The sequence below is a fragment of the Thalassophryne amazonica genome, chromosome 7 (assembly GCF_902500255.1).
Source record: "Thalassophryne amazonica chromosome 7, fThaAma1.1, whole genome shotgun sequence".
NCBI classification, from domain to species: domain Eukaryota; kingdom Metazoa; phylum Chordata; class Actinopteri; order Batrachoidiformes; family Batrachoididae; genus Thalassophryne; species Thalassophryne amazonica.
This window is the reverse complement of record NC_047109.1, coordinates 51,631,479-51,648,249: the sequence shown is the minus strand read 5'-3', so window position 1 is coordinate 51,648,249 and position 16,771 is coordinate 51,631,479. Positions and strand designations below refer to the sequence as shown.

General features: G+C 40.6%; 1 protein-coding gene across 2 annotated transcripts in view; it reads right to left on the bottom strand.

The window, feature by feature from the left end:
- Window positions 1-7,909: 7,909 nt before the first annotated feature.
- The window catches only part of xrcc1 (X-ray repair complementing defective repair in Chinese hamster cells 1), a 99,890-nt gene continuing 91,028 nt past the window's right edge, over window positions 7,910-16,771 (bottom strand). For both annotated transcript variants that reach the window (XM_034174140.1, XM_034174141.1), the window contains 4 exons: window positions 13,066-13,202; window positions 10,907-10,997; window positions 10,731-10,806; window positions 7,910-10,176 (listed from right to left, as the gene is read on the bottom strand). In XM_034174140.1, the coding sequence (XP_034030031.1) occupies window positions 10,069-10,176; window positions 10,731-10,806; window positions 10,907-10,997; window positions 13,066-13,202 (412 nt within the window). In that variant the 3' untranslated portion in view covers window positions 7,910-10,068. The remainder of the gene's footprint in view (window positions 10,177-10,730; window positions 10,807-10,906; window positions 10,998-13,065; window positions 13,203-16,771) is intronic.

Sequence of the window (16,771 nt, the reverse complement as noted above, 5' to 3'; positions counted from 1 at the left end):
GTTGACATTCCTGCTGTCAGCATGCCAATTGCACGCTCCCTCAAATCTTGCGACATCTGTGGCATTGTGCTGTGTGATAAAACTGCACCTTTCAGAGTGGCCTTTTATTGTGGGCAGTCTAAGGCACACCTGTGCACTAATCATGGTGTCTAATCAGCATCTTGATATGGCACACCTGTGAGGTGGGATGGATTATCTCAGCAAAGAAGAAGTGCTCACTATCACAGATTTAGACTGGTTTGTGAACAATATTTGAGGGAAATGGTGATATTGTGTATGTGGAAAAAGTTTTAGATCTTTGAGTTCATCTCATACAAAATGGGAGCAAAACCAAAAGTGTTGCGTTTATATTTTTGTTGAGTGTATATATGCTTCTCTGTTTTTTTTAACCTTTGTTTTTAATTTGTCCTGTACAGTGTCCTTGGGTGTTCTGAAAGGCGCTTTTAAATAAAATGGATTATTATTATTATTACATCTACAAGTTAAAACTCTACCATGCAAAGCGAAAGCCATCAACAACATCCAGAAATGCCGCCGCCTTCTCTGGGCCTGAGCTCAATCGAAATGGACAGACGCAAAGTGGAAAAGTGTGCTGTGGTCTGATGAGTCCACATTTCAAATTGTTTTTGGAAATCATGGACGCCATGTCCTCCAGACAAAAGAGGAAAAAGACCATCCAGATTGTTACCAGCGCAAAGTTCAAAAGCCATCATCTGTGATGGCACCATCAATGCTGAAAAATACATCCAGCTTTTGGAGCAACACATGCTGCCATCCAAGCAACATGTTTTTCCAGGGATGTCCCTGCTTATTTCAGCAAGACAATGCCAAGCCACATTCTGCACGTGTTACAACAGCGTGGCTTTGCAGTAAAAGAGTGCAGCCTGCCTGCAGTCCAGACCTGTTGCCCACTGAAAATGTGTGGCGCATTATGAAGCGTAAAATACGACAATGGAGACCCAGACTGTTGAACAACTGAAGTCGTACATCAAGCAAGAATGGGAAAGATTTCCACCTACAAAGCTTCAACAATTAGTGTCCTCAGTTCCTAAATGCTTATTGTTGTTAGAATGAAAGGTGAGGTAACACAGTGGTAAACATACCACTGTCCCAGCTTTTTTGAAATGTGTTGCAGGCATCCATTTCAAAATGAGCAAATATTTGCACAAAAACAATAAAGTTTATCAGTTTGAACATTAAATATCTTGTCTTTGTGGTGTATTCAATTGAATATAGGTTGAAGAGGATTTGCAATCATTGTTTTGTTTTTATTAACATTTTTCACAATGTCCCAACTTCATTGGAATTGGGGTTGTACATTGATATCTCAATACGCCCCTGAAAATTTTTCACTTTAGCAAATACCTTTTTTTGTCCCCACAAATCACTCTGAAAGCTCTTCTTCACCTAGTCTACCCTGCCTACACTCTACATTACTTTGAACAGCTAAGAACTGCCTACCTTTATACCTCTACTCTATGCGGCCTCACCATTCCACTGTGGTCCCCCTTATTCATGCAAATGTAATCCCTCTTGCTTCAACTGACTTTCATTCCCCTTTTTCCAGTGTGTACCTCCACCTGTTCAGGCTAATCTCAACCTGCTCTCACTATTAAAGACTAATATGAAGTCATACCTTCTCATAACATTTATCTTGGGTGACAAAGATTAAAAATAAATAAATAAAGGTCATAGCCATTTACCTTGGGCCGTTTGCAGTCAATATGGATTAAAAATGGTGGAACAGTGTATGTTAAGGATACATTTGTGCAGACGTACAGAAATGGCAAACAGATTGCATTTGACATAAACACTCAAAGTGCTTCACAATGATGTCACATACCCACCCACCCCATACACACAAAAGGACAGTGCGGTGAAATACGAGGTGTTCAATTGCAGACCAGGAGCAACTTGTAGATTAAAAACCCTCCTCAAGAGCCCTTTGGCAATTTTCCTGCATGCCTGTGTATTGAACCAAAGATTATGTGGTCACAAGCCCACCTCTCTCAGAGAAAATACAGGACCAGCAATACTGCCAGTCGAGCACTACAGCAGGCTGTTAATAAAACAGCAAATATTAAAATTTCAGTGACCCTGGGGATAATTTTGGTTAACATGAACAAGATATGGTGGAGAAAAAAAATTGACATATGTTTCATAGACACACCAGTCAAAAAACAAACTAGGATCTCAAAAAATATTTTACGGAATTTACCAAATACAATGGTTGTTTAGTTCAAAATCAACTCAGCAACCATTTAAAGTAATCACAAAATTCTACATTTCATACAACTTTCAAAAGGTACATCTGACGTTCAGACATTTCCACAACTAAAGATGATCAGAATTACTAATACAGAGGAGAGAAGTTGTAATTAGTAATGTTAAGAAAAACTCCCACTTGAGCTAAAAACGAATTCAGGTAGCTTTCATACACATAAAAACAAGTGTTCATAAATCCCTACCTCAGTTAAAAAGACACTGCATTTATAAAAATGACCATTTAAAAATTAAAGTTTTCTGCCTTACAGGTGTGGCAAATCGGACAAGTTACCTTTAATCATCAAGGCAATTGGAAATCATGAATTAACATGATAGGTCAGACTTCTGACACCACCCTGGGAGTTTCACCCAGGGAATTCAGCAATTAAAATAATTCAACTCAAGACACACAGATTCGTTGCAAATGAGAGAAGTGGTTCCAAAATACAAAAGAATTTATTCACAATGAAACTATTTAAAATGACAATTTATAAATCCTAAATTCTAACTTTAAAACACTACTAAACATAGCCACACAGGGTCCTCAGACCCTAACACCAACCACCTGCCATTACGCCACTACCTGTCCTCTGACGACTCCACTGAGGGTGGAGAAAGAACCACAGCCCCATCAACACCTACCACTGCCTTCAACAAAGAGTGATGAACCTGCTTGGCTCTGGTTAAATTATCTTTAGGAGTGATTGTATAAACTGTTCCCTTCTGCTGTGGTGCCCTCAGGACACGGTACATCACTGAGGACCACTGATCCTGTATCTTATGATGCCCCTGTATTCCAAAATCTCACAACCAGACCAACTGACCCTCCTTCGGGGGAACATCACAGACACGCTGATAATGATCTTTCTTGGGGTGCTCCGCAGCAGCCTCCAGCCAATCCCAAGCTCCATCAAAAGCCATCTGCAAGCGGGTCTGGTGCTCCCGGACCCAGTCATGAACAAAGCCACCCACAGGCTCCTGAACTCGACCCAACTGAAAAATCAACTGGAAGTCTCGGCTCCTGACCAAACATCAGCAGAAAAGGAGACTCACCAGTTGCCTGATGCGGAGTAGTGTTGTAAGCATACAGAACCTGGGGCAAACAGGAACACCAATCAAGCTTCTGAGACACTGGCAGTGTACGCAACAGATCATGAAGCGTTCTACTAAAACGCTCACATTGCCCATTCCCAGATGGATGGTATGGCATAGTACAGGACTTCTCTATGCCACAAAAGCCACACAACTGCTGAATCAATATATTCTCAAAACTCCACTCCTGATCACAATGTATCCGGGCTGGAACCCCAGAGCTCAAGAACTACTCCGTTACCAAAGTGTGCACTACCGTAGCAGCTTGCTGGTCACGGATAGGGACTGCCCACCTGTACATACTGAAGACGTCAGTGATCAGAGAAACATCATCTACTCCACCATGACTAGGCTCTAAAATGGTAAAATCAATGGCAAGAATCTCATTAGGCCGGGATGCCAACAGGTGTCCCATAGGGCCACGAGCCACTGATTGACTCACCTTGACCACATGGCACCTCTCGCATACCTGGCACCAATCTGCCACCTCCGCAGACATCTCTAGCCAATAACACTGCTGACGTAAAAGCTCTAGGGTTCCCTCGACCCCTTGATGGCCATGCCCTTGATGAACCTCAGTCAACACATCGGCTTTTAAAGCTGCAGGCAACACCAACTGCAACACAGCCCCGGCTCCATTGGGCCTGAACACCTGACAGTACAAGACACTGTTCCTCTCCACCAACCGATCCCACTTCTGACACCAAATGTGGCAAATCGGACAAGTTACCTTTAATCGTCAAAACAATTGGAAATCATGAATTAATATGATAGGTCAGAATCCTGACACCACCCTGGGAGTTTCACCGAGGGAATTCAGCAATTAAAATAACTTCAACTCAAGACACACAGGTTCATTGCAAATGAGACAGAAGTGGTTCCAAAATACAAAAAAAATTATTAACAATGAAACTATTTAAAATAATCTATAAATCCTAACTTTAAAACGCTACTAAATATAGCCACATGAGGACGCCCTTGTGTCACACAGCTCCGCAGCACACGCAACTGTCAGTCTGAGACAGAGAATCTTCCCAGTCGTCCACAATGAACACCAGGGCGGCACAGCAGACAGGGCACATCCAAACGGCCTTTCAGGGCAAAACATCAGAGCAAAGCAGCAGGGCTTCCTTCTGCAGCTTGATCCACAGTCCTGCATTTCAGGCAAGCATAACTAACAAATATCTGAAGGAGGAGCATCACTTCTGCAGTACAAATCGAACCGTCATCCTTGCACTGGAACGTCCAAGTGCGCTACAAGCACCCCGCAGTGCACAACCAACGACAGCTCCCACAGATGTTTCTAAACAACAAAACCATTCACATAAACACTCAGCAACACACACATCAACGAGCCCGCAGCTGTGGCCGGCGCCTACCTATCCTCACGGGAACGTGGAAGTGAACACATCCAACAAACACCTGCAGCCGTTCTCCAACAAACGAGAGAGAAAAGAACACACTCTGCCTTCTTTTATACAAACATTCTCCTGCACCGATTGGCTGAACTCAGCCCACCAGCTGAAAATCATTAAGATCGGCCATCTTGCTACACAGGGAAGGTTACTGTTCCTTAAGGTCACTGCCAAAAATGTACAGAGGAGATAAAAATGCTAAAAGCAAATAAATCTGACAGGAGGACATAAAGGTGTCAAAAAGGTGGAACAAAGCACACCTGTCAATTTGAAAAATTTGGAAGCACCTTATTCTTCTCTCCATGCTGAAGACATATATGCATTTGGATGAAATATGGCACCACATCAGGATGACACTGTTAGCCCTTATAAATTGTCCTCCACACAGAACTAATTGGATTTGACTTGGCACTCTGCTATTTATAGTGGGAGATGGGGAACTGGACAAGTTGGGCACACAAGGTGCTGGTGTGGGAATGAATTTACCTTCGATGTAAACAACAACAAACAATACCAACCTTGGATAGTAAGTCCCTTCGGCTGCTCCCTTGTTTGCACCCGGAGTCGCCACAGGAAATTCAAGGTGGATCTGCATGTTGAACTGGCACAGGTTTTACGCCGGATGCCCTTCGTGACACAACTCAACATTACATGGAGAAATGTGGCAGGGGTGGGATTTGAACCCGGAGCCCCCTGAACTGAAACCAAGTGCATTAACCACTTGGCCACCACCCCTGCTAATACCAACCTTGGATACTTAAAAAAAAAAAAAAATGCATTGGTGCCAAAACCCTCAAACCTTTATTATCCTTCCTGCAGCCTCTATCTCCCCTGATTCCACCCTCCTTCCCAGCTTCGTGTACACATTTGATCTATCTAATCCCCTTGACTGAAGAGCAGAAGACCCAACAGCACCACGGCACAAAACTGGGAGGAGTAAATATGTGTGTGAGTGAGAGAGGAAAAGTGCTTCTTCAAGGTGCACAGACTGAAAGGAAGCATTTCAGGATGCGTTTGTCTCTTCTAGATTGGACTACTGCAATGTTGTATTTTCTGGTATACCGCAGTCCAGCATTAGGGGTTTCCAATTGGTTCAAAATGCTGCAGCCAGACTTTTGACATGAAGCAGAAAGTTTGACCACATTACATCCATTTTGGCATCTCTTCACTGGCTTCTTGTCCCAGTGAAATCAGATTTTAAGGTTCTGCTACTAGTCTACAAAATTGTTCATGGACTGGCACCTCCCTACCTAGCTGACCTAATTAAACCTTACGTACCAGCCCGGGTTTTGCGTTCTCAGGGTGCAGGACTACTTTGTGTCCCTAGGGTGAATAAAAAGTCTGCAGGTCATAGAGCTTTCCCTTATCGTGCCCCTGTTCTGTGGAATGATCTCCCTGCGTCAATAAAACAGTCAGATTCTGTGGAGACTTTCAAGTCAAGACTTAAGACGCAGTTATTTTCCCTTTTGTATGGCTAGCATACTGGCATAGTATAGTTCTACGCTTTTCACTCTTAATTCATTTTATTTGGAAACGGAGTGTGCCGCGGCCTCAACTTTACCTAAATTCTGGGTCTTTTAGTGAGCTAGTGGCTAGGGCTGTCACAATTATTACAATATTCGTCAATCGCGATTATTTTTCATATTCGCGATTGCCGTGAATTATTTATTTTATCCACAAAGCATAAAACGACTCAGAATCTGACGTCATTGTGCTGCAGCCTCGCTCTCGTCTTAAGGCAGGACAATAACATGGAGGCTGAAGAGCGATCCGTCCTGCCGTTTGGATAAGACGGCCGATTAAAACAGTGGCCGTCTTCTTCAAAAGCCGTCTAAAATGCGGAGCTGTCAGTGTGTGTGTGTGTGCGTGCGCGCACGGAGTCAACAGGCTGCAGACTGGGAAGGAGGGGGTGCGTGAGGGAGATTCCTGAATGCAGGCGCGACACGTTACAGTCTGAGAACCATCAGTGCGCAACAAGCGCGGAGCAGAGAGAGGATTTTAACCCGAGTGAACAAGTTAAAAAAAAAAACCAAAACGTGAAGCTACTTTTACTTCTCTCTGAACTTTCTCTAAAGGTGTGATTCTGCCGTTACCATCCTGTTCACACCATGTGCGCGTCGTATGCTGAATTTATGAGATCATGAGATGAAATAAATGGTCAAATAGCTTTAAAAACATATTTAAAAATGAGAATATATGAATGAACTGAGCCACAAAAAAACCAAAAAACCCTGACATGGAGAAGCTGTGGTGATGTTCAGACGCACAGATCACAAAAAGCAGGTGAGAACTCTGAACTTTAACAGCTGTTATTTTCCAAAGGTATTTAATTGTTCAATCTTGAGCTTAATGCAGTGTGTAAGCACAAAACGTGACTGATGAGGAGAAACAATTTCAGAAATGCAACAGAAACCACAAATCAGAAAAAGTTGGGACTGTATGTAAAATGAAAATAAAAATGTTGCACCATTCCCAGTTTCTCCACTCACAGAAGCCAAGCATTCTTCCAGAGTTGTGTAATTATACTACAATAGTAGAATATAAAGAAGGGAGAAAAAAAGAAAAAAAAAGACAATATATTCGTCAATCGCAATTATTTGTCTGACAATCGTCTCCAGAAATTCCTAATCGTGACAGCCCTTCTAGTGGCCAGCGATCACCTTAGTATTTGTTCTGTTTTCTTGTTGTTTAATGCTGACAAATTATACAGTATTTGTCTTTCTGATGCCTGATTCTGTTTTTTTTCTCTCCGTTTAAGGTGCAGCTCCATCCAGAGATGGGTGTAGTATTTGTGCTGGAGACCCTCCTGTCCTGTGCACCAAGAGCAAATCCTGTACATTCGTTTTGTGAATTGTTTTGTAATTTGTGTCTGTAGCATGGCCCAAGCAGACGGTCAGCCCTTTGATTCTGGTCTGCTTGAGGTTTCTTCCTCAAAGGGAGTTTTTCCTTACCACTACTGCTCTAGGGGTTAGTAAGGTTAGACCTTGCTTGTGTGAAACGCCTTGAGGCAACTCTGTTGTGATTTGGCGCTATATAAATTAAAATAATTTGAAATTGAAAAAAGGAAGAAAAAAGAAAGGAAATTTGCAGCAAATTGCACTGATGGCTTGATGAATAAAAATGAGAAATATCTGTAATTAAAACCGCTTTTTATTTAGACAAAAATAATTGAACACTTTAAGAAACACAAGTATAAGATGCTGACTTGAAACCAATGGACAAGCATGAAACCAAAACAGATGAAAACCTGAAATTACCCATGTCTAATGAGCCTTAATTATGGATTTCAGTAATTTAAAGCCATGCAAAAACACTGACTTCTATGTCTTTAAAGTCATCAAGGAAGGTAAACCTGTAATATTAATTCAGCAAACATGAATATTACAAAAAAATATATATATCAAATTGGAACAACACACAAATCCATTGCTTTATCCACTCACATTTAGCAAAAAACAGTTTAGTTGTCCTGGTTTTAGTGGCTGCAACTGTAAATACTCCTTTCACCCGAGTTTGGGCTGATTTCACAATAGTGTTCTGGCTCAAATCAGAGTCTTATCACCACTGTGAGCAGTCAAAACAAAATGATAACTCATTTCCAGATGGAGCCTGAGGTAGCTGAGGAGAGCCACAGCCAAATGCAGCACCAAATCCAAGAAAAAGCAAACAAGTCCTGAATCAGAGTTTGTGCAGTGTTCATGAAGCCACATTGAAGGAACAGGACAAGAACATTCAGAGTGTATACCTTTGTCAGGATAAAAACAACCAGTCATTATTACCATAACCAGAAAGCTCATGCCACTCAGAAATATGATGCTTCATATTCATGCTTTTATGACATCATAAACCAACATGATGAAAGAACATCTTGCAAAATATAAGATGATAGTTTACCAGAAATGATCAGATTCTTGGATGTGTAGTTTACAGCTATTTATAATAGACATTAAGTTATAACTGAACTTGTCTACTAGAGCCTGACTGACATATCGGTTGGCCAATAATATTGGCAGATATTAACTTTTTACAAACACATCAGTATCTGCGTTATTTTTGCCCATATGAAAACTTTTATTTTACTGAACAATACAGAAAAATACTCTTGGAAAAGGTGTCATGATGTAACTTGTCTAGCAGAGGGCAGTCCTACAACACTGTTGGGACCCCCTCACCCCTTGTTCACACTGGTTATAAGAGACGTGAGCAAAGTGACTAGCTGTGATTCATTTTCAGAGTGAGCATTTTACAGCAACAAGAGACAAGTGGTCACTACATCACCAGCTAGGCAGGGGCAAAATAGATGAAAGTCCATTTTATGCAAATGCTGAGTGATGCAACACGACGAGTGCCAATCCAGGTAAAGGCCGTGTTAAGGCAAGGAGACATATGCTTGGTTCAAACAAAATCATTCAAGATAGCAGAACGCACTGCCAGTTGTATTTCTGTACAAATATGTTTGGTAATTCTTTCTGTTGTTCTTTGTAAAAGTCAGCAAGACATAAACACTTCTATATATATCAGCAAATATGTGCATCATAAATTTTTTATTCTGGAATATACATATCAGCCCTTTAAAAAAAAAAAAATCTGTATCAGCCCGACTCTTCTGTGTACTTAGGATTAGAGCATAAGATCGCATTCACTGCAATTTAAGCTAACCACTGGCTCCAAACGCACGATCTGCAATAATGTCCATTATTAATAGCGATACACTCAAAATCAAGAATTCTAGTAATTCTTCGAACATGTATATCAGCAGTGACAACAGGAAAAACATATATTGAAAAACATTCAGATAACCACCAAAACTTAACCAATTCTGAGTCAAAGACCATCTATATCCGTTGTGTTTTTGGAGATATTTTCCCTTGAAACAAAAACCACAGGAGCAATCACATCCTCTGTCCATCAGTGGTGGTGGTGATAATGTTCTGGCTGAGCGAGCACTTAATGCTCTTCTAGTAAAAAGATTTTCATTCATCTAAATCTAATCCACCCATTAAATTCAGAAGGTTTTTAAATAAAAAATTCCAAGCTCAACTAGATTGAGGACGTCAATAGTGAAATCATCTGTTTGATGAACCCAGATTACATCCTGAACGAGGACTGCAGACATCTCATCAACACAGAGTCTAAAGTCAACAGAAGGCATTTGAGCTGCTATTGCTTCATTTAAAGTGAAGTAAATCTGCATATTTAAACAAGTATGTCTATGGCTTCGTCCCCTGCTGTTTCATCAGGACATGAAGTGTGCATGCGTTTGTGCACACATAAGGATATACGTACAGTAAACTGGTCACGGGATGACAGAATATGGCTGATAGGGCAGCATTTTTTGCTGTTCATTGATGGCATAAATCCAAGCAGGTTTGACAAAGTTCAGATTGCCGTTGTCCATCAGAGCCTGAGGTGGAAGAGACAGAACCATCAAGTGCCCCGCAGTGCATCAAAACTGCATATGAAATGCTGTAAAACTGTGGGGGGAAGCATCTTCAAATGCTAAAATGGCTCTCAAGTGGATAATGACAAATTCTGTGTTGTTTTCACAGTGGGAGACAGTGTAAACTGCTTAAAATTCTCTCCAGTTTTAAAGCATGGTTTGTATTTATTTATTTAAAAAAAAATATGATTATTATTATTATTCCTCAGAAGGTAGAAATTATGTACTAGATAGTCCAATATAAGATGCCCGAGTGCCTACCGTGTTTGTTGCGTCATACAAAGGATGTTTTCTCCTAGCGGCTTTTTGATTAAATTTCGAGGTGGACACTTTGGAAAACTGAACAAAACCTAAGATTACATTTCCTGAGGTCTTGACTAAAACAGTGTCGTGCATGAGTGTGTAATGCATACCAAACACAAAGTGCACAACATTTTTTTTAAACTGTACCTGAAGACAGTGATGTGCAGTGAAGAAAGATTAACTTTAAAAAAGAAGAAGAGTGTGTGAGAACTCACGTCTTCAAAGGACTCATGCCATCCTTCACTGGTCACCACAAACTGCACCTCCTCTGACATATAGTCCTCAACCACTCTGAAGCAGAGATGATTCCACAACAAAGATTAGCAAGACATAATACAAATGCAACAGATTACTTCTACAAACTGAGGGTGGGGAAAAAATTGTTTGTTACCCATCGAAGGCGACAATGTAGCGTACGAGCAGACGCCTGTCATTGTTGGGGAATTTGCCATACAGAAAAAAGTGCTTCCCAGTCAGAAAATCTAGGGGGGGAAGAAAGCGCAAGAACAAGACCCTATAAAATGACAATTTAAAATGCAAAAGTGACACAGTGCATCCAGAAAGTATTCACAGTGCTTCACCTTCTCCACATTTTGTTATATTACAGCCTTAATCCATCACAGAGTAAATTCATTTTTACTTTCAAAATTCTACTCACAACAACCCATCATGACAACAAGAAAAAGTTTATTTTAATTTTTGCAGTTATTAAAAACAAGAACAATCAGAGATTTCTGACATCAGCCAATCCAGATTACCTCCAAAATTCAGTGGAATCTTCCATGTCCTAATATCTGTTGTATACCTGTTGTGCAAATTTGGTGGGAATCCATAAAGTAGTTTTGAAGTAATCCTTCAAAGCCTATATAAAGGGAAATCTTGATCAAGAATCCAGATCACCTCCAACATTTAATGGAGTCTTCCATGCCCTAATATCTATCTGTGGTCCACATTTGGTGAGAATCCGTGCAGTAGTTTTGAAGTAATTGTTCATAGCCTATATAAAGTGAATCTTGATCCAGAATTCGGATCACCTCCAAAAGTCAGTGGAGTCTTCCATGGCCTAATATCTATATATCTATCTGTGGTGCAAATGTAGTGAAAATATGTGAAATAGTTTTGACATAATCCTTCACAGACTATATAAAGTGAATCTTGATCCAGAATCCAAATCTGGATCACCTCCAAAGTCAGAGTCTTCCATGGCCTATTATGTCTCTGTGGTAAAAATTTCATCAAAATCTGTGCAGTGGTTTTGACATAATCTTGCTAACAGTAATCCTTCAAAGCCTATATAAAGTGAAACCTGATCCAAAATCTGGATCCACATCACCTCCAAAATTGAATGGGTTCTTCTGTGGCCTAATATCTATCTGTGGTGAAAATATTGTCAAAACCTGTTCAGTAGTTTTGACGTAATCCTGCTAACAGACAGACAAACAAACAAATAAATGTCGATGATTTATTACATCCTTGGCGGAAGTAATAAAAAACTAAATCACATGTACATAAATATTCACACCATTTGCTCAATTCTATGTTGATGCACATTTGCCAGCAATTACAGCCTCAGGTCTTCTTGAAAATGATGCCACAAGCTTGGTGCACCAAAGAGTTCAATCTTTGTCTCATCAGGCCAGAGAATTTTGTTTCTGATGGTCTGAGAATCCTTCAGGTGCCTTTTGGCAAACTCCAGGTGGACTGCCATGTGGCTTTAACTAAGGAGTGGCTTCCATCTGGCCACAATACCATACAGGCACAATTAGTGGATTGCTGGAGAGATGGTTGTTATTCTGGAAGAACAACCTGGAAGAACAACCTTCTCATCTCTCCACAGAGGAATGCTGGAGCTCTGACAGAGTGACCATCGGGCTCTTGGTCACCTCCTTGACTAAGGCCCTTCTCCCCCAACTGCTCAGTTTAGACGGGCAGCCAGCTTTAGCAAGAGTCTTGGTGGATTAGAACTTCTTGTATTTACAGATGATGGAAGTCACTGTGCTCACTGAGACCTTCAAAGCTGCAGAAATGTTTCTGTACCCCTCCCCAAATTTGTGCTTCGAGACAATCCTGCCCTTATATGTAGACACCTTTCCAAATCATGTCCAATCAAGTGAATTTACCCCAGGTGGACACCAATTAAGCTGTAGAAACATCTCAAGGATGATCAGTGGAAACAGGATGCACATAAGCTCAATTTTGAGCTTCATGTCAAAGTCTGTGAATACTGTACATGTGATTTCTTTTTTGCAAAAATCTCAAACTTCTTTCACATAGCCATTATGGGGTATTGTGTGTAGAATTTTTTTGGGGGGGATCATCCATTTTGGAAAAAGGCCGTAACATAAAATGTGGAAAGAGTGAAGCATAGTGAATACTTCCCAGATTCACTTTAATTGGGGGGGGGGGATAACAGCATGGGACATTTCTGAAAGGCAGATAGCTATTGTGTTACTTTTTTTTTACTTTTAAAGTGTGACTAGGAAGAAAGACATCATTACTGTCATAGTACGAAATGACAGCAGACAGAAAGAGACAGGACGTGAGACATACTGGGTAACTCGGGGAGGGGATGATCCTCTTCAGCCTCAGCGTCTGTATTTTCATCTGTAGACCCCCCGTATGGATCCTCATCTTTCACCAATTTCACTTCCATCTTGGCTTTCTTCTCTTTCGTCTTGTTCTCCACCCTTTCACAGCAACAAAAAAAAGAGAGAACTTGTCAAAGGCAATAAATACAGCCAATATGAAAATGCCAAAATTTGCAGCTCCTTAAATCATTGCTTGAGGCTGACTCCAAAAGGGAGTCACTCGTCAAAGACGCTTGCGTTAAAACCCCAAATTTTTCAGCAGAAATAAACAAGAGTCTTGTACAAAAAAAAAGAAGAAAAAAAAAAAAGGTTTTGAATGTACAGTGGGGGAGTTATAACTAAGCGGCAACATTCAGGCTTGCATTATGACCCCAACAAGGAAGTGCAGCTCCTTGACTGGCGACTTGAGGCTGGGTCCAAAACACAGTACATTCCCATAGAAGCCCATTTTAAAACATCCAACTTTACAGCAGAAATAAACATGTTTACAGCCTGGTACAAAAACCTGTTTTGGTCTCTAAGGATAGTTTTCTCCTCCATGACAACTGTATGGGGTGAATTGTTTACACTACTTCTTAGTTTAAGACATTGTAATTAATAAAATTATATATAACTGTGGGCATAGCTGCTTTGAGTGACGGGCTGTGTCCATCGACTCCATCGAAGCCACTCGCTTTTGCATCTTGAGTATTTTACTACAAACACCTTGAGTAATATGGCTTGCTGTGAGGTGAAACATCCTAACGGATCATCTAAGACACCCCTGTTATATTTACGCTGAGTGAAACTCTCGTCTTATTTGATGTTGTATGCTAACAGTGTTAGACCTTTTAACAGCTGTTGGCAGGGGATCAAATTCATGCAAGTGTCAAGGTGCCTTAGGTATGCAATCATGTCAGCACTCACGCTCTTTTCTCTGTTAGTTCATCTTCTAAGACGACGCTATAGTAAATCGTCACTGGATGACTGACTGTTCTTTGTTGTTTGAGGAAAAAGCTACTGATTAAGACTGAGAACATGGAAGAAGGGGAGGTACTGGGACTGTGGCGTTACTTGGGTGTGGCTCTGTGTCTTCTGTCCTCCATCCATCCAGCCACCTATTGGCCCATCAAAGATTCTTCCTGGGCTGGAGCTTGGCTATTGGTTGTTTACCAACATGAGGATAAAAACTAGGGAATGTCCCCTTTCATGCCCGATCTGGAATCCATTTGGGTTAGTTGCAGTACATTTCTCTGGGACTTTCGTTTTTTCCGCTATTTTGAGCCACTGGACATTGCGAGCACTGCACTCCATATGTATGTGGTTGCTTAACTGCAGCATGTTTAACAGTTCTTTAATATCCTTTGTTTTGTTATCGTTAGTATGACCAAAGCAAATTGAGTCCAAGTCTGCTTGAGATTTATTCCTATGGGTAAAAACACCTGAGTTTTTCATTACCACTGTTGCTCATGTGCAGTGGTGGGCACAGCTAACCAAAAAGTTAGCTTTGATAACAGATAATCAGCTAACTGAAAAGTTATCTTTATAAAGCTAAACCGATAAACCACCCAAAAATTTATCGGAAGCTACAGCTAACCGATAACTTCCAGTATTGTCTCCGGTACACTTGCAACTACTAACAAGCTGATTTTGAGTTTTAACACCACGATCACTTCTGGTAGCATCAAAGCCGACCACAGACCCAAACAACGAGTCAGCACTTCTGTCTCTGAGCGCCCTACTCTCTGCTGGAAGCTCCTGTTTACTATGTAGCTTGCAGCAGAGACGGGGTTGAGAGGAGCAGTGAAGCTCAACTCTCTATTCGATAACAGCCTCGCCGTAAGGCGGAGGTCTTGGAAAATAAATCAGTGCTGACTTATGGTTTGGATTTAAAAATAAAATTAATACTGATAGAATAACTCCATTAATGTCAATTCTGTCATTTGTACAAAGTTAAAATATAACATATTTTAATGTTAAATAATGCACTAATTCTGAAGTTCTGTAACAGACAGATACGAAAGGGATTATGGGTAAAATGTGCGTCCGCTAAACACTGATTGGTTGACTCATTCATTCTATGTAAAAACCAACACGTTAATGTGAGGTGGGTGTCGGGTGTTTACATATATAAATGTGCTTTTGTTTTGTAAAATATGCCATTTTTCATTTATAAAAAAAGGCATTTGTACGGAGCCCACTTGGGGACATGGTGGTTAATTTTTTTTTTGGCCCAGATTATTGCATTCCCTCGCAATATTATTGTGTTCCCTCACAATAACCTAATATCATATTAAAGCTCATGCCTATCAGAGTACACAGTGAGTGGAATCAGGTGGGGGGAGACTGAACACATATGTGCACGCACACGCAGACATACACAGAGACAGTAACAGGATTCATAACAGATGAGGGAGTAAGATGCTACACCTAGCACAGCTGTAAGACCCCGTATGAAATATAGTTTATTTATACAACAGTGGTAGTAAGTAGCAACACCTGTTAGTGTGCCTTATGAACGTTTATGTTTTCTTGTCTTTTTTTCCATCCTCTCGTGAATCCTGTTGCTGTTTGCTGTGTGTGTGTGCACGCGCGCATATGCGTTCAGTCTCCCCCCGCACCTGATTTCACTCACTGTGTGCTCTGATAGGCATGAGCTTTAATATGATATTAGGTTATTGTGAGGGAACGCAAAAAGTACTGCGTGGGAACGCAATAATATTGCGAGGGAACGCAAAAACTATTGAGAGTTACCACAATAATAATGCGAGGGAACACAATAATCTGGGCAAAAAAAAAAAAAAAATTAACCACCATGACCTCTAGCAGACTCCGTACATTTGTAAAAAAGAGAAAAAAAAAAGTCAAGTTGTAATTAAATAACCGTCTGATATCATAAATAGAACACTTCCATGTCCTTCCATGTCCTGGCGTCCAGATGCTCATACTGCCATGAACACTACTGGCCAGTAGATGGTAGTAGAGACTGTAAAAACTTGCCAAAACAAAATTCCAGATGACCCGTGTCTGCTACGTGTAAGATGCGTACAAACACAATGTCTATAAACCCAGAGAATATAGTCACGAGAGTTTTAGGCACAATATACAAAGAGTTTAATGCTGTTGTTTGTGTGCAGCCTGATCAGAGCATCTCAAATGCATTTCTTCTGTCGTGAATGTACTGAGGTACCCATAATGCACCTCTCGACACAGAATGTCTGCACTAAAACCTTCAAAATTAGTGCATTACTTTAAAAGTAAAACATACAGCTCATATTTTCGCTTTGTAAAACTTCAGACGTGACATTAATTTAAATAACTTGTCCGAAATTAGTCTGGTTAAAATTCTAATCATAAGTTAAAACGGTATACCTCTGGATGACTTGGGTGATATTGCCAGGGTATCAGTATAGGGTGAAAAGAAATGAGTTTTTTTCTTTTGTGTGACCAGCTCTCCTTTGCCTGCAGAGGATAGAGCAGTTTCTTCTGGAACCAGCTCTCCTCTGTTTGCAGAGAATAGATCTGTGCATCTACTACAAAACATTTAACAGTAAGTACTCAACTGGTTTTAGACTTAAATGTTTGTAACCATTAAGCTTTGTTTACCACGTCTGCAAAAATATGTTAGCGGTCTAAAAATTACACTTTATGTAACAAATTTTTATTTTTGTTTTGTTCCTGGGTACACA